The sequence below is a fragment of the Acanthaster planci genome, linkage group LG02 (assembly GCF_054643075.1).
Source record: "Acanthaster planci isolate LZ-2023a linkage group LG02, COTS_SCS, whole genome shotgun sequence".
Classification (NCBI taxonomy): domain Eukaryota; kingdom Metazoa; phylum Echinodermata; class Asteroidea; order Valvatida; family Acanthasteridae; genus Acanthaster; species Acanthaster planci.
Window position 1 is genome coordinate 19,879,389 of NC_141778.1, and position 26,221 is coordinate 19,905,609.

A 26,221-nucleotide genomic window follows, 5' to 3' on the forward strand; every position below is an offset into this window, starting at 1 on the left:
TTGAGCTTTGCGCTGTGCACAGACCTCCTCCCACGACCTGCAAAGGAAAACCCAGTTTCATGAGGTTTGATAAGGACACCAGTAATGACTGGACACGTACGGGTTGGTTTTATCCAGAGACAGGAAAATAATGTTGAAAAAACACTGCTTATTTGGCGCGATAAGCCACGGTGTCTGTTACGCTCAGCAGGTGTGTAGCTCTAGCCACTCACTGCCTCCCCAAAACACTGAGAATCGTCCTCGTCTAATTAGGTTGGTCGCTAACACGAGGATGATGCTAAGGACCGGAGTTCTTTGCTGGCAGATCAGGAGACTGTTATCCTGCAGTGTTGGGACTCTTCCAACACCGGGAAGGGAGGGGAATGCTGAAACGATTTGGGGCATACCATAATGGTCAATGAAGTGCTCAGAAGACAACTCTTGTAGGGGATCTGGCTCCCCAGTTTTATCTTGTTTTGTTTTGTTTTGTTTTTGGTATTTTTTTCCAGTTCCAAGGCGTAGATTTTGGCACGAAAATTATTTTAGTGTGGTATTCATTTCCTGACGCCTCTAAATTACTGTTACTTATGGAGAACAAGGATTAGTTTTGGAACCACTTGCATCAGGTGTGGTGTTAAATTTGAACTGTAAGAAACAGAACTCACCGACTAGCCGTAATGCACATGACTTACAGCACGGAACAATTGCGATGCTCGCACGGGACTAGACTAGGCGTCCACAAAAGAGAAAGGTTGGTTTTCGATGGGGTCTTAATTCGCCTCTTTCGCTTCTTGATAAGTACTGTCCCCAGAGGGTACTGGCATTGTAATATAACCTGAAAAAAGACCTTATCGGGAGCCAAGTAGCCGCTAAAAATCAGTGTTGAAACTGGCCAAAAATTAGTTTCGCTGATTGGCCGCTTGTTGTGGGCATGCGCAATGGTATACATTTCTTATTGTGTAAAAGTGAGGATTTCCTCACGATGTTATGCTCTGATTCAATTTTTTTTCTCGGGCTCGACCAAAAAATCCAGCTTGGAGAGTCTTTAACTTTCAAGTAGGAAAGTTCTGTTAATTATAATGTTATTCAATGTAGTTCGCTTGTTCACCTGTCGGCAGACATTAGACAGTTGTAAATCCAAATGGACTTCAAATGATAACTTACATTTCTAAAGACGGCGCATTTTAATCAATATCCTTGTATATTTGCTACCAAACTCTCTTTATTGTGTCCATCATAAAATCTGTGCGACTGAACGATTTGAAAAATACATAATCAAGACGTATTCATTTGTTTTTAATATTTACACTACAGCGAGTGTTTAAGTAAAATATTTACGCTATAACGAGGGAAAACACAGTCCTTGGAAATAATATGATATATATAGGATTGTCATCAGAAACTATGTTGGTTGCTGGAAGAGATGCAGTCGAGGAAAAAGGAGAACCCTTCATTGCTCGGGCTGTCTACCAACAGCATGGCGCACCACCTTTGCTTACGCAACCTCTCATTTCAAGCTGTTGCTTACTCGCGAGGCTGCTCGTCACCTCCATCGGTAGGGGGACGGTCGCCACCGTCTCCGTCACCGGGTGGGGGGTTATCGCCACCGTCTCCGCCATCGGGTGGGGGGTTATCGCCGCCATCTCCGCCGTCGGGTGGGGGGTTATCGCCGCCATCTCCATCATCGGGTCGGGGGCGGTCGCCACCGTCTCCATCATCGGGTCGGGGACGGTCGCCTCCATCACCGTCACCAGGATTAGGCTCGTCACCTCCATCTCCCCAGCCATCATCGGGCTTAGGTTTCCCGCTGGATATACAGGCTAGAGACACCTCCACGAGGAGAAAAGTGGCCAACAAGGCCAGAGTCCAGCGCATATTCATGCTTTACGGCTGTGAATGGACAAAAAAGGGAATTGTAATTGTAACATCCCTTTTCATCCTTGGCGAACTTTTATATCTTTTATACTGACGCTAGGTCGGGATTCTTCAGTTTCTTTCATTGACAAGGACGAAATTTTATTTTATTAGAATGTCAACTTCTGTTTGCTCTTTCGACTGCTCAACCGTCTGCGAGACCAGACAATCTTAGCTGAGAGAATGTGAACTCCAGTCAGCAACGTGACATGGTATATGCGTGGTTTATCGTTGCCACCCGGTATAGGATTCACAGTCTACTGCATAAGAGTTTCGGATTCTCCGTCAATTTTTGGTAAGGCAGAGTTTGTGTGAGGCTAGAGTCCATAGATCTTCAGTCGTCCGAAAGCTCTAAGAGTTAGAATTAAGCTGATACTCTACATTATTTTTTAAGGAGAACCTACAGTCACTCCATAGTGGTTCACTTCCCACTCCACAGGCTCATATTGCCAGTCAGTGCTGCTCTGTACGAACAGACGAGTCAGCACAATGTTGAAAACTGAAACCGAGTTCGCACTATGTCACTTATTTATTTGGTCTAGTTAAGTACGTTAAGATATAGTCACGTTAAAACTAGTATCAGTTTAACCCATCTTGTAGTGTTTAACAACGCTCCGTTGCCTGTGATCTTGTATAAAAGGAAGTTGATCACAAGAGGACTTTTCAATGGAATTCAAAGTTACAAGCCTGAGAAAAACTTACCTGATCTTCATAAGATGGATGCAGTCTAAAGAAAGTGAAAGTCGTCCGATTCTCAGAGTGTATGAAGGGCGGCAGCGTTTATTCTCAGTCTTATAAACGTGACGCCCAGGGTAATAACTTGACCAGTGACAAGTGTAAATAAAAGTTACATAACGTTGCTTATTAGCAGAGTCCAGAATGTTTCCTTTTGCACTCACTCCACGATATAATTCGTATTCACGAAGTTTTTTTTTTTTTTTTTTTGCAGCGTAATGTTTAGGAAAGGGATAATGGGATTCGATTGTGGCGTGGGTGCTGATATTTCGGGATCGAAGGGAAACGAACTTTCAACGTCTAAGTAATAAAAGTGCATTCATAGCCAGTGTTCATCGGGTGAATTTAAATTGCATGATTGATTTTCTTCCTTTAAACTCCATGGACTGCTACCAACACGAGACTATCTCTTAATTAACACCGTTTTGCCTGTCTCAACACACTTTGTCATATTTATCCGCTGGATTTGCAAGGGGAACGCAACCACGAGTCTGCATAACATTTTTAGGCGTTGCCACAGAGCTTTACTTTTTTGGAGAAACTGCTTACGTATAAACACTGAGTACCCACCCCTTATCATGTCTCCATTCCCTTTCCCCTTTTCAAGCCGCTGGAAAAAAGTCCAGACGCCACCATCTCGCATGCAGGTAAAGAGGTGACCCAAGTCTTAAACCTGCCGTAGAAACTACATCGTCAACCATAATCTTTCAACTGCATGTGGTCAACATGCTGTGTATGCTGTGTGTGGGGCTCTGGTGATGTATGAAATTTGAAATCGCTTTCATCTGCCTTCCCTGGACTCTTAGCCCAACGTCCTTACACAGGTTACAGCTGAAATTATTCTGTGCATTAAGTCATGTGCATCATACTGTTGATGGGACAATTTTTCCTTGTAGACACAGATTGTTTGGTAATCTTTATCCCCCTAGGGCGAAAGCGGGGACAATCAATGGGGGCCATGGCCCGTGAAAAAAATGGAGATAATTTTTTTTTAATAATGAAAGAAAAACAATTTTTTTTATCTATTTCATGTTCCTTCTACAGTGTGTAACACCCCCCGTGTAGTCTCACTTTTCAAATAGGCCATTAGGCTTAATGAACAAATTCCATTTCCCCCCCCTCCCGAAATTTGGTTCTGGATCCGCCCTTGCTATCTTTCATGTGGAATCACAAGCTCTTTGTAGCTCCATATTTTAAATCCACGATGCATGGTTCGTGGGAGTCGGGATATGATTCCGCCATCCACCCGATTAAGGGTACCTCTATAAATCAGTGAGATGAAATAGAGTGATTCCAAATCGAGATTGCTTCATCTTCCCCCCCCGTCTCCCAAAAAAGGGTCATCAATGCTAGTTTTACCTTTTTTTTTGTTTGTTTCATATTTCTCTTGCTCTCCCCCCCCCCACGAAGTCTATCATCCCTGATGATTTACAATCGATGATCTCTTGGTCGTTTACGGACCTTTTAGGGATACCATTTCAACATGTAAGGTCATCCTTGCAAAGTTGAACACTGGGTGTCGACACGATCGACATCCTAAAGATTGCATAGCACAACAGTTTGTCATCCTGAAAGTCATGCTGTCGACAGCTAGCAAAAATTGGCACCACCTTTACGAAAACCTACCATTAACCAACGTAGGGTGCCTGTTTTTCAAGTGTCTTCTTGTTTACCCTCCATCGAGAACTCACGAAAGATGTGTGCATAACTTCTCTTCTACAGGAGTACCTTCTGCTTATGCAACGTCGTTTAGACTTCCATGACACGATCACCGTGGTCATCGATTTGAAATGGTTATCGTGTTTGCTCAACGAGTTGAAAGTACCTCCAGTTATAGAACTTGGGGCGACTTTGCAGGTAAGCTTACAAGATGTCGCGAAAATACACTTAATAACCCAATTCTATTTTTTAAACGTTAATATTTTGTAGGTGTATAGGCCTACCTTTGCATGTGAATAGAAAAAATTGTCTGAGACGATTCTTAAATCCATAGCGCGTAGTGGCCATTGTAGCAAAGAATATTATGTAGCAAACAGGTCCCGATCTTTTAGGTCATATAACGTTGTTTGGGACAAAAAAATCTCACCAGTCTAAAAGATGCAAAACAGTTCTTGGTATAATCCGCTGATGAAAGTATGTTTTACTCGGTAAATTTCTTGAAGGTTCTCACGGCTCTAGGGTACAGGTTGACAGCCGGGGTTATTGCTGGACATTGTTCATGACCCGTCTCGTAATCTTTACAGGCTCCAATGTCTTGAACATCCATGCATCCATCCATGTGTGATTATTGTTAATTTTACAACATCCTGACATTGTGGAGTCTTGCCGTGGTGGGTAACAAAATTTCGTGGGTATCTTTTACCTTTTTAAAGTTTTTCTCTGAACTTAAAAAGTTCAGGCTTGCGACAAATAGTTGTGGAGAAACCATAGCCAGCAATAATTTAACGTATGTCTTCCGCCAAGAATTTCACCTTCAAAGACTTTCTAGTCTGCTCCTGTTTTCGCTCTATTTTGCCGAACAAAAAGGAAAGGGGCAGTATTAATGTTCTTTTAGAGTTACAGGAAAACGCACAGTAATTGGTTGACTGCCAGAGAGCCTTGAAATCCGTTAGTTGTCCGCGACAACCTACAACCAATCCGTGTCAAGGAATTGCGGGACATTTTCACCAAGAACAGGTTTTTGTAGTCAAGATGTAAGATCATCTGACGGTGACGACAACGACAGTTAAAACGGTCTAAGAGTCGGGGTTATACCGCCCTCTGTCCCGACAACAGCTGGATCAAAAGCTATTAGGACGAAACCCCGAAAAAAGCAAACCCAGCCGATTCCCATCGATTCGATTCGGATTTTTTTCTCGCTCTAACAAAATTCCCCCTTCCGGGTGCCCAGTCATTGAATCAAAATTCCATGTACACTGCGGCACTACACACAGTTAGTTTTTATTAAATAAAGAACAAACAAAACAAGGAAATTTGAAAAATGCTTCAAAACAAATCAAATTATTTTTTCACGCATGACAATTAATGGTTGGTCAGGATATAATCTACTTGTATCATTGGGTGTCTATCGTTATTACTTTCAGTAACTTTCAGACCTGACTTTGTTATCTTGGGGTCTTTTTTCACAACTCCACACTTCTCCTGATTTCGAAGTACTGCGCTTGTTTAGTATGGGCGCATTTCCTTACCATTAGATTACCCAACGAGCAAAATACAGCATATACATGTACATGTCTGCTTAAGTTTTAATGTAAGTCGAAATTATTACCGTTAACCTTTTCACAATGTAGACTTTTTTATGTGTTTTCTATCAATCTTAACAATACAAACATGCCTCATGATTAACTGATTGTGAGGCATTTACGAAAATGAAAATAAGTAGTGACAGAAGATTTTGCTTTTCCAACTGTTTTTTCAGTTGACATCTTGCGCCGTTTTATTCAAAACTTTTTGACAAAATGAAATACAGAACAACAAATTGATTTAACTGTCAATTTTTTAACACTTTTTTAAAAATCTAAACTAAATCTTCACAATGTGTATAATCCAGCCGCCACTTTTATCACCCAAGCTGACACTTACAGTCGCAGTCACCGTCTTCATCGAATGAACGTTTTGGTGGCTTTCTGACGGGCGTGAGGCCCCTTCCCCACCTGTTGGTCGTCCTTGGCCTCCTCCTTCAGATGGACGTCCTCCTTCTCCAGATGGAGGTCCTCCTTCTCCAGATGGAGGTCCTCCTTCTCCAGATGGAGGTCCTCCTTCTCAAGATGGTCGTCCTTCTCCAGATGGAGGCCCTCCTTCTCCAGATGGGCGTCCTTCTCCATATGGAGGCCCTCCTTCTCCAGATGGAGGCCCTCCTTCTCCAGATGGGCGTCCTCCTCCAAATGGAGATCCTCCTTCTCCAGATGGAGGCCCTCCTTCTCCAGATGGGCGTCCTTCTCCATATGGAGGCCCTCCTTCTCCAGATGGAGGCCCTCCTTCTCCAGATGGGCGTCCTCCTCCAAATGGAGATCCTCCTTCTCCAGATGGAGGCCCTCCTTCTCCAGATGGGCGTCCTTCTCCATATGGAGGCCCTCCTTCTCCAGATGGAGGCCCTCCTTCTCCAGATGGGCGTCCTCCTCCAAATGGAGATCCTCCTTCTCCAGATGGAGGCCCTCCTTCTCCAGATGGGCGTCCTTCTCCATATGGAGGCCCTCCTTCTCCAGATGGAGGCCCTCCTTCTCCAGATGGGCGTCCTCCTCCAAATGGAGATCCTCCTTCTCCAGATGGAGGCCCTCCTTCTCCAGATGGGTGTCCTCCTTCTCCAGATGGAGGCCCTCCTTCTCCAGATGGAGGCCCTCCTTCTCCAGATGGGCGTCCTCCTCCAAATGGAGATCCTCCTTCTCCAGATGGAGGCCCTCCTTCTCCAGATGGGTGTCCTCCTTCTCCAGATGGAGGCCCTCCTTCTCCAGATGGAGGCCCTCCTTCTCCAGATGGGCGTCCTCCTCCAAATGGAGATCCTCCTTCTCCAGATGGAGGCCCTCCTTCTCCAGATGGGTGTCCTCCTTCTCCAAATGGAGATCCTCCTTCTCCAGATGGAGGCCCTCCTTCTCCAGATGGAGGCCCTCCTTCTCCAGATGGAGGCCCTCCTTCTCCAGATGGGCGTCCTCCTCCTCCAGGTGGAGGCCCTCCTTCTCCAGATGGGCGTCCTCCTTCTCCAGATGGACGCCCTCCTTCTCCAGATGGGCGTCCTCCTTCTCCAAATGGAGATCCTCCTTCTCCAGATGGAGGCCCTCCTTCTCCAGATGGGCGTCCTCCTTCTCCAGATGGAGGCCCTCCTTCTCCAGATGGAGGCCCTCCTTTCCAGATGGGCGTCCTCCTTCTCCAGATGGAGGCCCTCCTTCTCCAGGTGGAGGCCCTCCTTCTCCAGATGGGCGTCCTCCTTCTCCAGATGGAGGCCCTCCTTCTCCAGATGGGCGTCCTCCTTCTCCAAATGGAGATCCTCCTTCTCCAGATGGAGGCCCTCCTTCTCCAGATGGGCGTCCTCCTTCTCCAGATGGGCGTCCTCCTTCTCCAGATGGAGGCCCTCCTTCTCCAGATGGGCGTCCTCCTTCTCCAGATGGGCGTCCTCCTTCTCCAGATGGGCGTCCTCCTTCTCCAGATGGAGGCCCTCCTTTTCCAGATGGAGGCCCTCCTTCTCCAGACTGAGGCCCTCCTTCTCCAGATGGGCGTCCTCCTTCTCCAGGTGGGTGTCCTCGTCCATATGGATGTTCTCCTTCTGATGGGCGTCCGTCTCCATGTGGGCGTCCTTTTTCAGACGGGCATCTTCCACCAGAAGGGCGTCCTCCTTCATGTGAGCGTTCCCAATCAGATGGACTCCCATCCAGTGGGCGTCGCCACGGTCCCCTAAATGATGGGGGTCCTGGACGTTTTACATATCCCTGAGAAGATCTGCATGACACAACCACCTTAACCAGGCAAGGTGCCAAAAAGATGCGACAGACCAATTTCGTAAACTTCATCACTTTAAATCGACTCCTACGTGGGAAGATAAGAGAAAACCCAATAACACAGTTCCCTGTCAAATAAAATTTGAATATCTTATTAACATAGATTTCTTATTGAAAACATTCCACACCGTAAGGCGTTATTAAATCATACAAGCTTCTTCACCGTGCTGTAGTTTATCTGTAACGTTGCCCAAATCAAGAAGATCTAGTATGGCTCTCTGCGTGTTGCCTGGCAACAATTTCCATTTAATATGGTACTGTATTGGCCCGAATTATTGGCCATTTGCACTTGGTCAATATAGCTTTTTGTTAATTTAAATATTGTCTGCTTAAACAATCTGGAAAAGTGATGGAGATGGGAATCAGGCAGTTGGCCCAGTGTCACTTGTCGTTCTTTCCTCCCTTTTTTTCTTGTGCATAAAGGCTGATGGTTTATTGCCTGCGACGAACTCAGAATGAACTGAACAAAAAAAAAAAAAAACACGCACTAAAATGCAGCTTAAAAAGGTGATTTCTATTGATGTGGGTGTGTGTGTTTTGTTTTTGGTTCGTGAAGAAAACGCAGTAAATATCGTTTTTTTATTCCCCAAGTTGTGGTGTGTCAATATCCACCACTGAACGTTCTGGATCACTTCTACCATATTTATCAACGAGGAGAATTTCTTTTTTATAATGTCGTCAGTCATGCATTTTTGTCGTGACCGATAACGACCCATTCAGACCTACGGAAAGCAATCAACGGAAGACCAGTATTCAGCGAATGAATTTCGCAATTGATCAAAGGAAACATGCGTGCATAATTGTGACAGGTTTTGCGAACATTCCCGCGGGGAAGATTGTATATGCAGCAAGAAATGAGACCGAAGGGTACCCCCCCAACTTGTCCAATCGTTATACACTCTAGACAATTTTTACCTAAAACCTCCCCCCCCCCCCCCGAAACTGAAGAACTATCAGATTTCAGTGAGACAATGACCAACACGAAGCTGGGGGAGTTATCTCCGTCTCATATATTGCTTCATATGTAGGATTGGACACACGATGGAATTGGCGTTTCTTCATTTGTCAATTTTATGTTTGCCATAGTGAATATCTGATTAAAACCTTCTTCAACAATTTAATGAGATTAAACTTTAAGGAGATTTGACGTTGCTAAGGCTTTTTATTCACTGCGTCTATACAAGAGTCTGGCTCCCGATGAACATTCAGCCATCAACTGATGACATTAAATGTCTGAAAGCGTAGCTTCAGCATAAATCGACACATGAAGTAACGAATCAATAAGAAAGCTATATTATTACGTTCATTGATGTTGTGTTCTTTTTTGCAATCCATAAGGTATTTGTTTGATAATTTGGCGAACGGGTTGTAAGGATTCATCTTTGGTATTGGCCCATCTTGACGATACGCCAATTTTTTCTCGAAGAACCATAAACTTGAAACTTGACAGATGTGTATAGAAGTTTGACGCTTTTAAAAACCATTTATTCAATCTTTAAGCGATTTTAGTTGCCTGCTGTACCTTTAGCTAAGAACTGTGGCCTGTATTATAGGCCAAGTTGTTTTTAGGGGATGCAAGATCTTACGTTGGGCAACATTTTTCCTAACGGCAGTATCAAATAAATATATCGGTAAGAGCACTAAACCTGGCACAAACGCACACCCTGTTGCCGACATGTACATATTCCGTGACGTCACGTTGACGTCATTAGATATCACAAAAAAACAAATTAAACATTTGAACCCAATGAAACATCCTATTCAAATTTTATGCTCAGGTAGACCTACGGTTGATGTGTAATTAATAATTCGATCCCGGAGAAGCAGAGTAAGTTCCCAATCATTTCTTAATTTCTTTTCTGTCTATTTTTTAAGAAATTATGATAACAGGACACTCAATTTCATTTTATAGCCGCATTTTGCTGTCTGAGGTAATAAAAAAAATTTGTGGAGCTTAAATGCTAAGTACGTAGGTGTCATTTTAAAAGTAAACACGACACAGTCAGCATCATAATATACAGTATTCAAGTTGCATATCTGTGGAGAACTTGTGATCGACAACTTAAAATTTTCGCGAAATTGAGCAAGAACTAATCAGTGTGAAAAATTGATTCAATCCGCGAGCATGTGTCAGAAGGTTTTTTTAGAATCATTCGTTTACCTTTCCTAAGTGGTTGATATATCTCACGCAGTATTAGCGCCCGCATGTGTTTTCACTGTTGAACGAATGCAAGAATAGTTTCTAGTCTGAAAAATGTGTGATTTTACAAAAGCCCCGTGGTTCTATCAAGTACATGTATATATTTTCAAAAACTGAAGTATATTTTTTTTCGAAGTTCGTTTTTCATGAAGCATAGGCTATATTTTTCAGTTTTGTTTTTAAGAGATGTATTTTCCCCAAGGTTAATATGACACATATTCTATACAGTTCGTTCTCACGAGATCTATTGTTAGAAAGATTTTTTTCAATTATTGGTAACGGCATCTATTATTTGATCAATTTTTATGAGATTTTGTTAAAGTTACTTTTAAAGAGACAAATATTTTCAATTTGATTATATTTTTCATGAAAACGAAGTTCAAAAACATCTTTTAAAAACGATTCATTCGTACAGGTCAAAATTTCGAAGGAATCGATACTCAGTGGCCAGTAATCATCCGTCACAGAATCGAACACATCGCGGAATCATTAAAATTAACGTTCGCCCGGGCTTGCAGATCAAAATATTAGTTTGATCAGTGAAAGAAGGGAGATTATATCAAACAAAAAGGGTCCCGAAACCAAGACAACGCGTTGACAAGTGAAATGAAATCACAACACATAAAATCTACAATATGGAAAAAAAGCATCCCGACAGGCAAACAAGTATTGATTTGTATTCTTACATTCTGAGTAAGGTTTATTCTGCTTGGTCATGGCTGATATTGGCAAGCCAGAAGTTCTTGGACAAGAAAACCGAATGATGCGGAAAACACGCACTGACGTCCTAATACCACTTTATTTTCCACGATTGCTTCGTTATGAGTAAACGTGGACATGCTCATCAGGTTGAACAATGCATTCTAGTAAATGTTACATAGCACTGGGATAGTCGTAGACTACATAATAGCCACTATTGAACTAGAATCACTAAGTTAACCTTGGCATTCCAAAGTCCTTTAACCTTCAATATAAATTGTTTCCCACCGTGGGAAGTTGAGTTTAAGGACTGCGGCACAAGTGGCAAGATAAATATCGGGGTGTGGATCTTTCTGGCGATTTTATAATTGGCTGAACTGTAGAAAGATTCCACAAACTCCCTACTACACATTTCTTCCATAAACCCAGTTGCTCTTCTCAATGCTTGCCTAAGTGTATGTAAATTTATTCATATTTTGCATCAAATGTATTTTCCTTTTAATCCAAAAATATATATATATGCCAGTACAGATATAAATGCAACGCTGGAGTAAATCAGTCAATAATTCATTTTTAACACGTAACAGTCCAATTTGTCTCAACAAAAACCTGCATGACTGAACAAGCTCTAGCCACTTTATTTTTAAATTTCTGCTGATGCGACAACTCTTGACCACAAAAACTCACTTTTATATTCAATGCAGTCACAGTATTGCTGATAACTTTTTTTATAAAGGATTCCCAAGTCAACCAAGTCAGTTCATTGAACAGAGTAAAGGTCTTTCCAAATCCGTGTTTTCAGTGCACCTCAACTGAGTAAGTGAAAGAGAGTGATTATTGAAACTGTAGAAAAATTAAATGTTTCGAACAGATGTGGATATAGAAAGGTCTAAAAAAATTAATGGAAAGATTCTTCAAAGGCTTGGTTCACTCTCAGAGCAAAAAGCAAACGGAAATATACAATTGTAATGTCATCTCGAATAGTTATGCTGCGAATTCACAAAAGTTGAACACTTTAAACTCAAGCCAATTTCAATGCAAATGTTTTGTGATGTCAGAAGTATAAAGCGGCCTTTACAAGCTTACTCCTGGACGGAGAACTACCCTTGGAAAAGTCTCGTTCTGGGATCGCCGGGAGAATCGGCTTGGTTGAACTGAGCCTGCCGCAGTCTAAGGCTGGGGGCCAGCTCACTGGAGTGATGGGTGGGTTCCGAGAGGTGACGAGCTCTCAGGACCAAGGGAGAGCTATCAAAGAAGGCACGGAGTTGGCGGGGGGACGGAGTCTGGCTGGGACGGGAGAGGGGCAGCCTGGAGGAGATGGCTCTGGACGGAGTGGGCCACCTGAAGAATAAGTTTAAAATGGTCAAAGTAGGCCACAATTTGAATACAACTTACAAGCCTTGGACTCGTCAGCATTCAAGCTGTCTACATCTGTATCAGCACACCAATAATATCTAAGCAGTGCTTCAGACTGCACTATGAAACCATTTAGGCACGACCCGTCTTCTAAATGGTCGACAGAGCACCAAATAACCTTATTAGGATATTTGACTATTGGAATCACTGGACAAAGTGTAGAAAGGCATGGCTATATGATGTAGTCACACGGTTATACACAGCTACTGGTCCTGTCAGTGCTCTACAGCTTGATAATGTTGGCTGTATTTTGGTTGTGTTGTTGTCTGTGTCCACAAGCAAGAAGCTTTACCTCAATTTTTTTTCTAAATTGTGCAATTAACAGGATCACCAAGCAAGCAGAATGATTTTCTCCCCATGTGATTTACCTGTCTCTTGTTTCACAAGGCACTGAACTGACAAACTGTTTCCACTGACGGATGCAGGGGAAGTTGTCTGGTACCTCAACTTCTGCCAATGCTCTCCAGACATGGAGGTCTGTCCTAGTCGGTTGGGACCTAAATTGGATTTTTAAATATAAAATATCAGTTGGCAATATTTAAACCTTGCATGGTTCTAAAGATGACACTCATGCCTTGAAGAGGTTTTTTATTTCAGATTATTTGCTTTTGGTTTGGGTATGTGTATTACTTCATTGGTTGAGCTCACCCTAAGATAAAACCGACATTCCCTAGGCCTCCACTGGGGGCGTTGCTCACGGCCCTGCGTGAGGAAACCATTTTTGGTGTCCTGAATATGTCGGCATTCCCATCTCCATTGCCTGATATAGTCTTGTCTTTCTCTGGTTCCCTACATGCCACAGTCTCTGTTTTTAGGGATACATTCTTCTTTTCAGCAGTCCTGGGATGGCAATCACCAAATCCGGAAGTTGACAAGCTTCCCTGATCATGTATATCTCCATTCTGTCTTTGTGTTGAATCGTAGTCTTCTTTGGCAGACATGATGCAAGAAGTATCAGTCGTATCACCTACCGGGAAATCAGGATTCCCGTCTGTTTTCACTTGATTGTTGACTGACACTTCGGACTTTGAAGATATTTCAGATTGACACACAACGTCTACCACGTCAGAACCTTTTTGACAAGAGTCTGAGCCACCTGGTTCTGCGACAACACCGGGCAGCTGTTCACATTCTTCTGCCACTGTCTCTTGGCAATTTGCATTAGTACTGGTAGTTTCGGTTTCTGCCAACATACGCAGAGGATCTTGAGGCCGTCGGTTTCCATTCACCGTGTCCGTCGAAGATCTGGAATTCTCCTGGGACTCTGAGCAGGCTTCATCAGGCCGTCGGTTTCCAATCACCATGTCCGACGAAGATCTGGATTTCTCCTGGGACTCTGAGCAGGCTTCATCAGGCCGTCGGTTTCCATTCACCGTGTCCGTCGAAGATCTGGAATTCTCCTGGGACTCTGAGCAGGCTTCATCAGGCCGTCGGTTTCCATTCATCGTGTCCAACAAAGATCTGGAATTCTCCTGGGACTCTGAGCAGGCTTCATCAGGTTGTCTGTCAGGCTCAGATTCCATCATCAGCTTTTCAGCATTTCCTACTTTGCTCATTTTCTTGTGTAGGTGACTCATGCCATCATTTGTATCAGCTACTTTTTTCCCTTTTTCTATGGAGTCAGCTGGCATGTCGTTACTCCCCAACTCAGCTTGGGACTCGGTTCTTCCTTCTCTTGCTCTTTCGCAGTCCATCCCAAAGCAGCTGGGTTGATCCTGCCCATCTCCACATGTTCTCATTTCCTTGGTACAGTCTGTCCCAACCCGATCATCTTCTGCACTGTCGATGGATACTTTTTCAAAGTCCCCTGCCAAGACCTTCATGACTGCTCCTGGCGAAACAGTAGACCGCGTCTGCTCCTGTTTAACAGTGGACTCCTGTGTACCTACATCTGCATTTCATGAATAAAAACAAACATTTATATGGAGGAGCGTGTGGCCTGTTTGTGTCCTGAAAATTGTCACAGCAAAATATCCTATCCAGAGGGCTCTATTACATAATAAAAATCGGGGTCTAAAAAGTGACAATTTTCTCAATTCAAATTAAGTATTTCTCCATTGAGAAATATTCCAAACAGGAGCTGAAAGATTGTCTGATCCCCAAACCAACATCACAAGTGCCCAACAGTGATATCACGAGGTGTAGATGGGAAGAGCAAGAGGAAAAGATATCCGCCTCACCTGGTTTACAGGATCTAATGTCATGATTGCAAATGGGGAAATTCTTATTCACCTTCATGGATACCGGTGCACCTCGCAGCTAGATAATCTTCCAGTTTTTGCAATCCTTGGGGTGAGGCCAGGTCAACGAACGCATCCAAGAAACTCCAGTACTCTGCCCAGGAGACCTTCATTTTGCTTGCTAACTCCCTGTTCATGGAAGGACGAGCACATCAAGCCAAATGAAAAAACAAAAATACGAGCACCAGTATCTAACAGGATTCAGGGGTGCTAAGATTAAAGCTGAAGCTCATACTGTGCGCTATGTGATAATTTGTTCACTCCTGTGAAAACATTCAGAACGCCATCTAGTCAACAGGATTCCAAAATCCGAGCCATAACAATGAGGCTTGTTCAGTTTTTGTCAGTAAAAGTAGCCTCAAGAGCACTACAATGTTTGGAAAGGACCACTTGGATAATCCAGAACCCCTCCAAAAAGCTTATTCATGTTCTCAGTGATGGTATGCCAACCCAGTAAAGGTGGATCCAGATCCAACTTTTTTTGAAGGGGCCAGAAACTGTTTTGGAGGGCCAAAATCTGTGGAAATTTTTCTGTTACCTTTAATGGCCTTTCTGAGGGAAGAGGCTACATTTTGTGGCTGTTTACTTGCTTTTTTAAAGGTAAGAAAATGAAATAAACCAAAAAATTCGCCTTCCAATATTTCTACCCCAAAAATTAAAGGGCTCCATTTTATTGGGGGAGGGGGCAGGCCATGGCCCCCCACCCTGGATCTGTCAACAAAACCCACAATATGAATAAGTGAGGATGTACCACCACACCAAACTGGTTGTAAGGTGTCACAGACGAAGAAACGATTCAAGGCGAGAATCGTTCCTACCTTCCTATTCTCTCCACTCCTTTCTCTCCATCTGCTCGTCGGATTCTCCCCACACGCTTCCTCTCCATGGACGGAGGTGTTTGAAGATTTCTTCGAAAGTATCCAGCCTTTGTCACAAGAGAATACATAACAAACCATAATACAGTCCCAAAACTGTCCTTATTTTAAAAAACGCCATAAATGTAGATGAAACAAGAGATGCTATTAAACCTATACATGCTTTCAAAATATAAGTGGTTTTTACAGTAGAAGATGTAGCAACTAACCAGAGCGAATAGAAATGGATATACATTTAATCAATTTCAAACAAACTAAAAGTGAAAACATAGGATCAATATATAGGCCATGCACTGTCAAAGTTTGCAAAATGTCACAGTCACAGATGCTCAAAGGTCGACATGGTCAAAGGTCGTGCACAACCACATGGTCATGCACAAGTTGTTTATAGTGTTTTGTTCACATTGGTGTTTGTAAGAATTGTTTTACAAATCTTCAAAATAAACCTTGCCTTTGTGTCTCAGTTAACCTCAGTTCAGTTTGTGTTTCACTATTTCAAATGGTTTTTAATGCCTTTTTGGCTTTTATGTTAATGAGTAATTTCCATATTCATAAGCAAACTGTGATGTCATTCCAGGAAGCAAGCCTTGATATTAAATTGGTTTGTACAAAAAAAATTGCTTTTTTGAAGACTTTTCTCCAATTTGGTGATTCATTGTTAAGACAGCAATAAGCCAGCAATCAACCCTTTCGGAGCAACTTTTCAAGAGGGTAAATTCTGGGTACACAAACAACACAAAAACCTATGCACTGAACTATGCCTTCCCTCGATGACATCAAAACAACAGCGCCCTCAGTTGTCCACTGAAGCATATGGATAATTCTAAACATATTTTCAAAAGTGCATTTTTCAATGCATTTAACCAAATAAGGATGAAAATAGTTTTCACACACTGAAGAAGAGAATACAGTTGCAGAAATATTGTGTCTAAGAGGAATTCATGGCAGTTACCCTTTAACCCATTGGAGAACAGAGGACAGTTAGGTCGAGTTCGGGCGGCCTGTTCTTGACCCGGGTTTCTTGTTCTCGCGCTCGAACGGCGGGAACACGACTCAAGAACACTGTTCTCGGAACAGGATCACACACCACCTCCTCGTCACGGTTTTACAGGAACACACGGAAAAACTCGTGAGATTTCGATTTTTGAACAGCTGCAAAAAGTAGAGAGATGGCTTCCAAAGCCACAGACAATGGGGAGTTTTGCAAAGTTAGCATTAATTATTTTCCATAACACAGAAATGAATGTTCCTGTTTATATAGAAAAGAATTCAGCCCATCCAGACATTAACTCTCGAATAACGTAGCCTACATGGACGCCACCATGTTGCTTGTTACTAACTACCAGCGGTAACCGGTTGTTTGTTCCCGCCGTTTGAGCACGAGAACAAGAAACCTGGGTCAAGAACAGGCCGCCCGAACTTAAAAATGCTTTAAAATGAGGATTTTCCATGTAATGCGCCTAGACTTCCACTGGCACAAACAACACATGAAGTCTTGATTCAAGCAATCAGTTCACTCAATGTCAGTTTTACGCACATGATGCCTATCCATTCGACATGTTTCTCTTTGCCTGTCACTGAGAGTGCCACTGACACAGAGTACCATTAGCAGGTAATTGACAATGTCCGTAACAGCATGCAGTAGTGACAAAGAAAAAAGACCAACCGTGCCGACAATCTCAAAATGTGTGGAGGTTTCATTTTTCCCAGTCAGCGCCCATGTGCCCGAGGCAGCATTTAAAACTGTGCAAGTACCTCTGCCGGAGACATGGGCCCTGCATAGGCTTGCAGGGACAGCACTGCGTTGATGGGGCTCTCCGCTCCAGCAGGCCTGGTGTGAAACAGGGGACTGGATTGGTGGTCCGACAGGTCAGGTGACCATGGCTCGCCAATGACGGGCGGCGTACAATTGCCCTCTGACCTGTAGACTGGTACGTAGTAGTTTTCTGGTTGAATCAAATAAAGTGTCCAGAAACGTAAGGGCACTTGGGCTTACCATAAAGAGAAATCAAATGTCCAAAGCTTTGCAATGAAATTAAATTTGATATGATGTTGAAAATGCATTTCTTCACAATTACAATTAAAAACAAACTTTTTTTAACCAGTCAGGGCCCACGTGCCCTGCGGCATTTCAAACAGTGCATGTACCTCTGTCAGATACATTGGCCCTGCATAGGCCTGCTGGGGCAACACCGCACTGACGATCACCTTTACACATTTATATTATTACATGTTACATACATATTAACAAGAATTTTTAACACAACAAATCAGAAGAAAAAACCAAAGGATTCTAGCAGTATTACACAGGACAATTTCTATTTGTAAGTTTCTTGTACTTGTAGCTGTCAACCAAAAGAAAGACTACTTTCAGTTAATGGACTCAGGAATCTCTAGACGAGGTTGGGTAATATTTCTTTTCAGTACTCTCAAACTGAGGTAAGTACTGATTGACTGAACAGTCTAACCTCAGACAGACTGTTCGTAGTTTTTAAACATCCAGGGCAAACAGAGGCATTCTCTTACCATGCAGAATATCTGATATCGTTTTCTGGAGCTGTCTCAGTGCAGTACCAGACAAAGATGACCGAGAGCACACAATCTAGAAGAAAACGTGAGTATGTTCAGACCACACTGGCACGTTTTGTCTTTATGCATCCGACTGGTTTTGATCTTCACCAATGGCATTTGGACATGTTGAGTTGGGTTGACTATTAAAGGTTAGGTCAGGATAGGTTGTGCTGGGATACGTTGAGTATGATTGGGCCAGGCAGAATTGGGTGGGGTCAGCCTCAGTTGGGTTGGGGTTCAGTCAGGTCGAGTTGGGTCAGGAACAGGTCAGGCAGGTCTGGGTGGAGTTGTGTTGAGTCAGATAAGTGTGTACATACTAAGCTTCTTTATTTCCACTTACTTCACTCCCAGTTTGCCCATCACCGTTTTTCAGTGTCTTATCACATTGCGGGTGATTGATGAGTATTTCAACCACCTTCGCGTTGCCAAATTTGCATGCAAAATGTAGCGGCGTCTCAGCATTCTACACAAAAAAGACAATGTGAACAATTTTCAAATTCCATGAACAAATCTGTGGCAATACCAGCATCATATGACACTGTGTTATAATGACAACCAATGGCAAATATTCATTCTTGACTACTATTGGAGTGGCAGTCCTACAATGTGACTCATTTTGCTTGCAGTCTGAACATCTCCGATACTTCCTTCAAACTTTACGCAGCCTCACCCCTTTGTCGGGAGAGTTGAGGTATAGATCAGCCAGGTAGTCTTTCCTACTGACGATGGTGTCTTCTGGGTCGTTGGGGTACATCATCAGGATGTAGGCCGAGTCACAGATGGTGGCCAGAATCTGTGCGCAGATCTCCGGTCGGTTCTCTTTGGCAGCGACATGCAGTGCGTTGTACCGAGACCCCTCCTGGATATTAAAGGAAAATGACAGAAAATGCAAGAACTTGCAGGCAAATGTCCTGCTCGTAGACGCAGAGCACTTCCACCCATGCCCAATTCCAAACGATTTCAAAAGACATGATCCATCAAAGCCATCCACTTGTGAAAACCCAAGAGTACTTTTCACCTGCAAGACAGTGGGGCAGTCACCGGCATTGATGAGGTACCTCGGGTTACTCCACACCAACTCCTTGAATTTTGCTGCATCATTAGCCTCGATGGTCCTCCGCAGTATGACAAGATCCTGAGTCTTCACTGAGCGAAAGCTACTGACTGGTTTCTCTGCCAGTGACTGCACAGTAAACGAAAAGGCAATTTATCTCATGTAGAAGGAAAAGTGCAGAATCCTCGCATCATTTCACTGAAAGGTTCGGAGGCGAAAAAAAAACAGACACAGAAAAATCTCAGGACATGCTTTGGCCTTAATCCACTCCGAGCTGAGGTGCACCATCATCAGCCAGAAGAGGCAGGCTCTTCATGCTCACACCCGGTGCACATGCAACTGGGGGTGCACCATCCCTAGCACAGCCTTCTAATGCACTAGTATGGACCTATGAGTGCATGCGGTGAGTTCTCAGTAAAGGATACTGGTTCTGTAGAAACCCTCTCTAAATCATTCCAACAAGCTTCTACTACTTTTTTTCCCAAGCCTGCATACCTGGCTCAGCATTGGCTCCATTGCTGGCTTGGGTGTGCTGAGGTCCTGATTGGTCTTGGCAAAACTCTCAGCCTCTTCCTTGGTCTTGAAGACCTTGAACCGGGCACCTTTATTCTTTTTTGCAATGTACAATGCCTCTTTCCGGTCCTGAAAGATTAATATCTCATCTAGGGGGACAAAAATGGGAAAACAATCTTTTTATCATAAACAAGTTAACTATAACCAGATTTTGCATGATTCAAACTGCACTTTAATTACTTATTGAGAATTCCCAGTACGTTATACACTCTGTGTGATTCTCAAGCAATTGTACTAGAACCCTAAAAACCTGATAAACTGATCAATTAATGCGAGATAATGAGGCAATAAAGTAGAAAACCTCTTTTAAGTTAAAGTGAAACCAAGCTTTCTCGTTATCAGACCTCATGACGACCACCCTAAAATAGCTATAAATCTTTTAAAGCTGTACAAGATGAATGTATAATGAGATTCCCTCTATGTAGAATACTCCTGTGGAAAATTAATATCACAAGAAAACAAAGTTTAATATGGCTAGTAATAACACTAGTCATAGAATCGTCGTCCAGTCCAATAGATACTGCTATACTTCTTGTTGTCTACCCGAGTTTCCAGTTCCCTGTGATGAGTCAACGTCATCCCCTCCAGCTGAACTCGACTCGTTCTTGGGTGGTATGCAAACGGCAAAGTAGCTCAACACGGTCCCTCCTGCAGATTTGGTCGGTGAATTTTGTTCCCCGGGTTCAGTCACCGAGTCCCCGCCACCCGTCTCCTCCTTCTTCTCGGCGCTACTGTCCCTCTCCCCCTCCTCTGGTACCCCCCCTCCCTGTAGCTGCCACAGGTGCTTAGCGAGGCAGCGCTGCACCAGGGCACGGGTTGTCTTGGTGATGGGTATGGGCTTCAGTCCGCAACCCCTCAATTCGGCACGCAGCTCGTCCTCTGTCAGCTTGGCCAGGCGTTGCAAGATTGCATCCATCTTGACAAAGAATCTTCTACAGAGCCAATGCTGGAAAACACACAGACAAACACTAAATAGCAATGAGTCCTTCTTTTTGCTCTCTCTAGCACCCGTCTCGTGTTTCCCTATCTAGCAGCTCATGAGGCAGCGTCAAATCACGAACCACAAAGGGCTATTAACTATCTTATAGGATAGCTGCCACTAGCACGAACAATCAATGATACCCAGCGAAAAGAAATTCGAAAAAAAATTTGGGTTACAGTGCCACTGCATGATGTACACACTCTGGCCCTATGACCAATGACATGACATTTGTAAACAATATGACTTTGGCAAATGGTGGGCACATCATGCACACAGGACCTCTCTGCTGTAGTTGGGCCGGCCCAACTGTAGCACTCTAGTTGGGACTGGCCGAACTATAATTGGGATAGGCCCAACTATAGTTGGGACTGATGCTATAGTTGGGGCGTAACATTCATAATTTAGGACCTAACGTCCGGCACAGTGTGATTATGAGGTCCTTATTACTAGTGCATGCCAGTTCTCCCTGAGTAGGGACTGGTAGTAGGGGTGTGGAAATTCAGCTTTTTAGCTGATTTCAGCCTCTTTTGTTTAGATGTTGACCCTGAATTTCAGCTTTTTTGTATACCTGGTCTGTACAAAAGTATGGGAACTTTTTACATTTCCGCTTTTTGGTAGCTGTTTTCAGCTTTAAATTTAAGTGGCCACTCACACCCCGGTGGCAGTGATGAGAAGAAGGTTCTACTCTGGTCACTCACTGGCCTGAGGGTGGCATGGACGTGCACAAGTGACCAAATTATGCCAATCAGTTTGTGTTTTATAAGGCACCTCAAACAATAACTCCTAAGAAGTAATTCAGTAAAATTCAGTTTTTGAGTTGTTGTTCACTGTGTACTAGGGGTGTGCATTTGCGGGTATTTTTAGAACCGGGTACCCGTTTTTTGTTAACATCGGGTACCCGGGTACCCGGAAAAGAGATCGCCTGATAATGGCATTGCGCGCAACCCGGTGGATCATATGCCCGAAACACGGTTCTTTTTGGTACCTAGGAAGCAAGCAGAACATTGTTCTAAACGTCGGAGATAATCTCTCCTACCTTTTTATCAAACGAAATTGTTATCTTCAGTTTTCAAATTTTGTGTGGGTGTGTGAAACAGAAAAACAAATCTTCACGGGAAACGTCAGAAAAAAGAACAGAGCTGCAAACCACGTACATGATATACGCACCTGCAAACGCTCAAAGGAAATGTCCCGGATGCTGCATGACCACGGACACGCGGAACGCATGTGGCGTGCACGAATGGTGAGCGCTGGTCGTGTCACGTGCGGACCAGATCAGTGCTATGTACGTCACGGGTAAAAAGGCTCAAAGTTTTATGTACAAAAATACCACCGTAACTCGAACAATGCCCACACCATTACATCCACTTATTTTGAAGTTTCTGATTAAAAAAACCGCCACCAAAATGCTTCAAACGGCGTTGAAAGAATCGGAAGTCTATATAGGGTCAGGAGTCATCGCAAGTTCATTTCTTTTCTGACGAGGACCAGCACGTTGCATAAATCAACGTAGCTGCAACTGTGTAATCCTGGCTTCCAAGACGCTGAAACTAACCTGATTGCAACGCGGGCCAAATTGTAGTCCCCTTCAGGCAGTCCAATCGCTGACACTGCAGCAGCCATGTGACCGTAAAAAGAAAGGTCATGTGACCACACATAAGGAAGCCCAAGTGAAAAAAATAGCAGCGCTGCATGTTGTTAAATGACTAAGCGATGCGAAAGTTTTGCCACACGAAGGTACGTACCACGATGAAGTGGTTTAGTTTTATAAATACTTTTTCAGGATAACTCCATTCCCCTGAGGTTCAAATTGTCGAGATTTTAATGCATAAGTACTTCGATAAGTGATATTTGATTGGCCGACTGTATTATGACTTGCACCTGTCAACATTTCCTTTTTTTCGAATGAAAAAATACTTGGATTTGAAATGCTTTAGTACATACAGAAAAAATCATTCCTGCTTTTTTGGTCAATTCCTCATCCACAGTTCCGATGAATTACTGAGGAAATTCAAGTTGCTTTAATTTAAAAATAATTTTGAAACGGAATATTTCTTGGTATAAAACTTAACTAAACTGGTTCTCTGACTCTTTGGGTTTGTAGCGCACATTTAGTGCTTTGATTATAAAAGAGGCCGATCAACCGCACAATTTGTGCGTGATCACTACTTAACCGCACGCCGTGTGGAGTCCCAGTACCGCAGGAATATTACACAATCCGCTCTCGCTTCGTCGTCAATCCCGACATAAAGTAATTTTCATTCATATTGTTTTATTTGACAAAAATATTCTTAATTCAAACAGTAAGCACTACTTATTCTGCACAAAAGTCATTTAGGCCGACAGGGTTTGATAGTTACAAATACAGTCATGCAAGTGTACATCAACAGCGCTCCCCCCTCATAAGACAAAACTCCTTCGGTCTCTTGTTCATATAGGTTTGGTACAGTCATTTTCCTAGTTCCGGATCGCGAAAATTATTCAGTAAGACTGCAGCTAAAAAATCCTCAAATTCGAGTGAAATATGGTCAGAAGTCAACTTTGTGTTTTGGATATACGTCAATTTTTTTTTCAAAATCTAAGCTTTTATATTTGGATTCACAGGATCGATCGACGAAAGTGATGATGACACCTTTCCTAGTTCTGGATCGGTTTAGGATCGAGACAAAAACGTCTTCACAAATAAAAAGTAACCACACGAAAAATCCATTTTCAGCCAAAACCATTGTAAAAAGTTGCTTTTCTAATAGAGAATCTTTTAATTTTGAGAAAATTAGATGAAAAATAAGAATTCTAATGAATTAAAAAGGTAGAAATTGCGTACGGTTTGACTCGACTTTTTAACTGTACAGTGAGCTATCAACGTTATCCTCCCCGCGCCGCACAGTTGACGAACCCATTACGTCACATACATTTCTGCTGCGCCCGTGTAGTTGAGTTCGCAACGACTTTGCGTGGTAACGCCGCGCGATCCGAGAGTGGGGGAAAAGCTTGCAGTTTTCGCTAAATTAACAAAAACGGAAACTCTAAAAAAGTCATTTTAATTAAGCAGACTTTAGATGCAAAGGTTTATATGACTATTCAATTTAAAGAAATATTTAAAATCACACGTTGCGAGTGACCTATCGCCGGTGAATTTTAGTGGTTTTTTTCGCTCTTGTGAACTAGGAAATTCCGGAACTAGGAAAACGACTTGCGGTGCAATGGGTGGAATGGGTAACAAAATTAGCTGTCGATCTCCGAATTCAAGTTTCATGTATGACCGCGGGACCGGGTTTTCATCGGCACGGTGGTTTTCTATGAAGTCTGTCCTTCAGTAAGAAATTTCACAGACATTTTATGCATGAATGTTTGTTCCTAATTTATTTGCTTTTTTACGGGTACCCGGCCTGGAAAAATGGAACCGGGTTTTGAAATCGACGGGCGGGTACCCGGGTACCCGGCACAGGCCTACTAGATGAACAGATGAACTGCCACATTTTAGATGAATTGTGTCAAATGTGAGACACACTAACTTGGATAATGTTGAGACATTTTCCACATTGCTTAACAATAGTTGGGCCAGCCCAACTGCAGCAATAGTTGGGACTTATGCTATAGTTGGGGCGTAACATAAACAAATATGGGAAAGGGGGTCAGGCAGTTAGGCTGCACTAAACTTAATTCTGCTTTAAGTTCACTTATTAACCTCATCGTGTGGGTTAACTAATCAACGTAATTAATTAATCATTAGGGCCCAGTGATCCTGAGCAGTGGATTATCCGGAACTATTGTTGATCAACCTCCGTCATCACGTCTAAAATAACAATTCATGTTTGAGACGACACTTTTGTGCGATGTGCATTGTCGCACGATCAAGTCAATCATGATCATGAATGTCATTAAAGTTTGTAACAATATTATGAGTACAAGGGCCGTACCTATTGTCGACTAATTCATCTTCCACGTGAGAAAACTAGCTGTCTGTCACAAAATTGAGAGCGACGACAGTCGCACTGTACTTAACGGGTTCTCGAAGTCTCAGCGTACTTTTGACCGAGGAATTGACTGGTATCACACAAGCAGGCTGTGCAGTACACGCTATGGACAATGGTTTTGATACCAGTGTAGCACCAAACATGGCGACGCCCACTGATAACTGACTTGTAATTCAGAGACTCAAAAACGGTAAGCTGCATGATTGGTTCCACTTCAAATCATTTTTATTTCTTCGAATGTCTAACTAGGAAAACCTCACAAAAATAATCGTCAGGGAAAATTAAAGATCGTGCGTTTGTTCTTATACGTAAATTATTTTTCATCATGTTCACCCTGTCCTTTTTCTAAACATGTCAGAACTAGTGGCCTAATGTGTGTCTAATGCTTAGGTCAGTTCCAAGTTCCATATATATATATATATGGACGACACCAATTTCCCCTTCAAATGTTATAACAGCCGTCAGAAGGTGATAACATTAACTAAAAAGTGAAATTTAGCCGAGAAAAGTCTGAAGCATTTACTTTCATGTTCATGTAGAAAACACTGACTTAGCCTAACGTTAGGTCTACGTTTTTCAGACAAGTCTCATAGCCTTGTGCACAGCCTTGTGCACAGCCTTGTGCACAGGGGTATCAGGTGTTGTCTGCATAGGCAAGGCCTATGTGAAACTCTTTCTTTACATTTAAATTTTTTGATTCACTTTGGCAGATGATGGTGACATCATGTCGATTAGATGCGGGGTTCATTTTGTGGAAAGAGGACCGGGTTTTGATTTTTGAGGGCAATTATGGGGTAAAAATTGTCAGTGTTGATAGACCTGACACTTGGAAGTTGGAGGAATAATTTTCAATTGGTGATCAATCAAAAAGTGAGATTTTCTCAATTTACTAAGTCTAAATTCACAAAAAAACGGTGAGCATAATGGAGAAAACATTGCCTTTGGTTGCATTCTTTTGGGAACTGACCTGTTTGTAGGAATAATAGAAATGGAAGGGTTCCAAAGTACACAACCCCCACTATTAAAGTTGCATTGCGTGCCAAAGCTTAAATTATTTTACCTGATATATGTGTATAATTTGCAATGATGTGTAGGGGATGCTGTTACACCCCAACTATAGCATCAGTCCCAACTTCCCCTATTGTTGGGACAGTCCCAACTAAAGAGCTATAGTTAGGCCAGCCCAACTGCAGCACTACAGTTGGGACGGATGCTAGAGTTCGGGCATAACAATGGTAATGGTTTTGGGATGTTTGAGTCAAGTCGGATGCAAACCTTGACAAGAGTTCCACATTCTGTGTTTTCATTAATTGAAGACAAGTTTGTTCAGCCTGAAAAAAGCTGAAGTTGACGGTGGAAAAGTTGTTTTAACATTAGGCCATGTTGGCCATCTTTGTAAAACTCTTTAGTGTTTATAAAAGTGGAGCTGGAGAATCAAGGTGATCAGATACAGAAATCTTTCCATATCTTCCATTACTCCTCTTTTACATTTAAGTGCCTGTCTTTCATACTCTCTT

General features: G+C 42.8%; 3 protein-coding genes across 5 annotated transcripts in view; 1 reads left to right on the forward strand and 2 right to left on the reverse strand.

Moving 5' to 3' along the window:
* Positions 1-1,058: 1,058 nt before the first annotated feature.
* Positions 1,059-2,723, reverse strand: LOC110979780 (uncharacterized). Its single transcript, XM_087133371.1, has 2 exons — positions 2,596-2,723; positions 1,059-1,869 (listed from the first exon to the last, which is right to left on the reverse strand). The coding sequence occupies exon 2, from the start codon at positions 1,858-1,860 to the stop codon at positions 1,504-1,506; it is 357 nt and encodes a 118-aa protein (XP_086989497.1). The 5' UTR covers positions 1,861-1,869; positions 2,596-2,723; the 3' UTR covers positions 1,059-1,503.
* Positions 2,724-4,464: 1,741 nt separating this feature from the next.
* The window catches only part of LOC110979796 (phosphatidylinositol 3,4,5-trisphosphate 3-phosphatase TPTE2-like), a 32,561-nt gene continuing 10,804 nt past the window's right edge, over positions 4,465-26,221 (forward strand). Inside the window, exon 1 of one of the 3 annotated variants that reach the window (XM_087133074.1) lies at positions 4,465-4,485. Coding sequence is in view for 1 of the 3 variants with exons in the window: in XM_087133073.1 (XP_086989199.1) it covers positions 23,931-24,043 (113 nt within the window). In the remaining 2 variants the exon portion in view is untranslated. Of the gene's footprint in view, positions 4,486-21,555; positions 24,044-24,748; positions 24,895-26,221 lie in introns of those variants that run through there. The other 2 variants (XM_087133073.1, XM_022235860.2) reach the window with 2 other exon arrangements.
* On the reverse strand, positions 10,987-24,768 carry ankle2 (ankyrin repeat and LEM domain containing 2). Its single transcript, XM_022235858.2, has 13 exons — positions 24,648-24,768; positions 20,289-20,691; positions 19,668-19,834; positions 19,137-19,301; positions 18,789-18,977; positions 18,459-18,581; positions 18,074-18,149; positions 17,303-17,493; positions 15,491-15,597; positions 14,665-14,801; positions 13,081-14,323; positions 12,801-12,929; positions 10,987-12,357 (listed from the first exon to the last, which is right to left on the reverse strand). The coding sequence occupies exons 2-13, from the start codon at positions 20,659-20,661 to the stop codon at positions 12,117-12,119; spliced, it is 3,141 nt and encodes a 1,046-aa protein (XP_022091550.2). The 5' UTR covers positions 20,662-20,691; positions 24,648-24,768; the 3' UTR covers positions 10,987-12,116.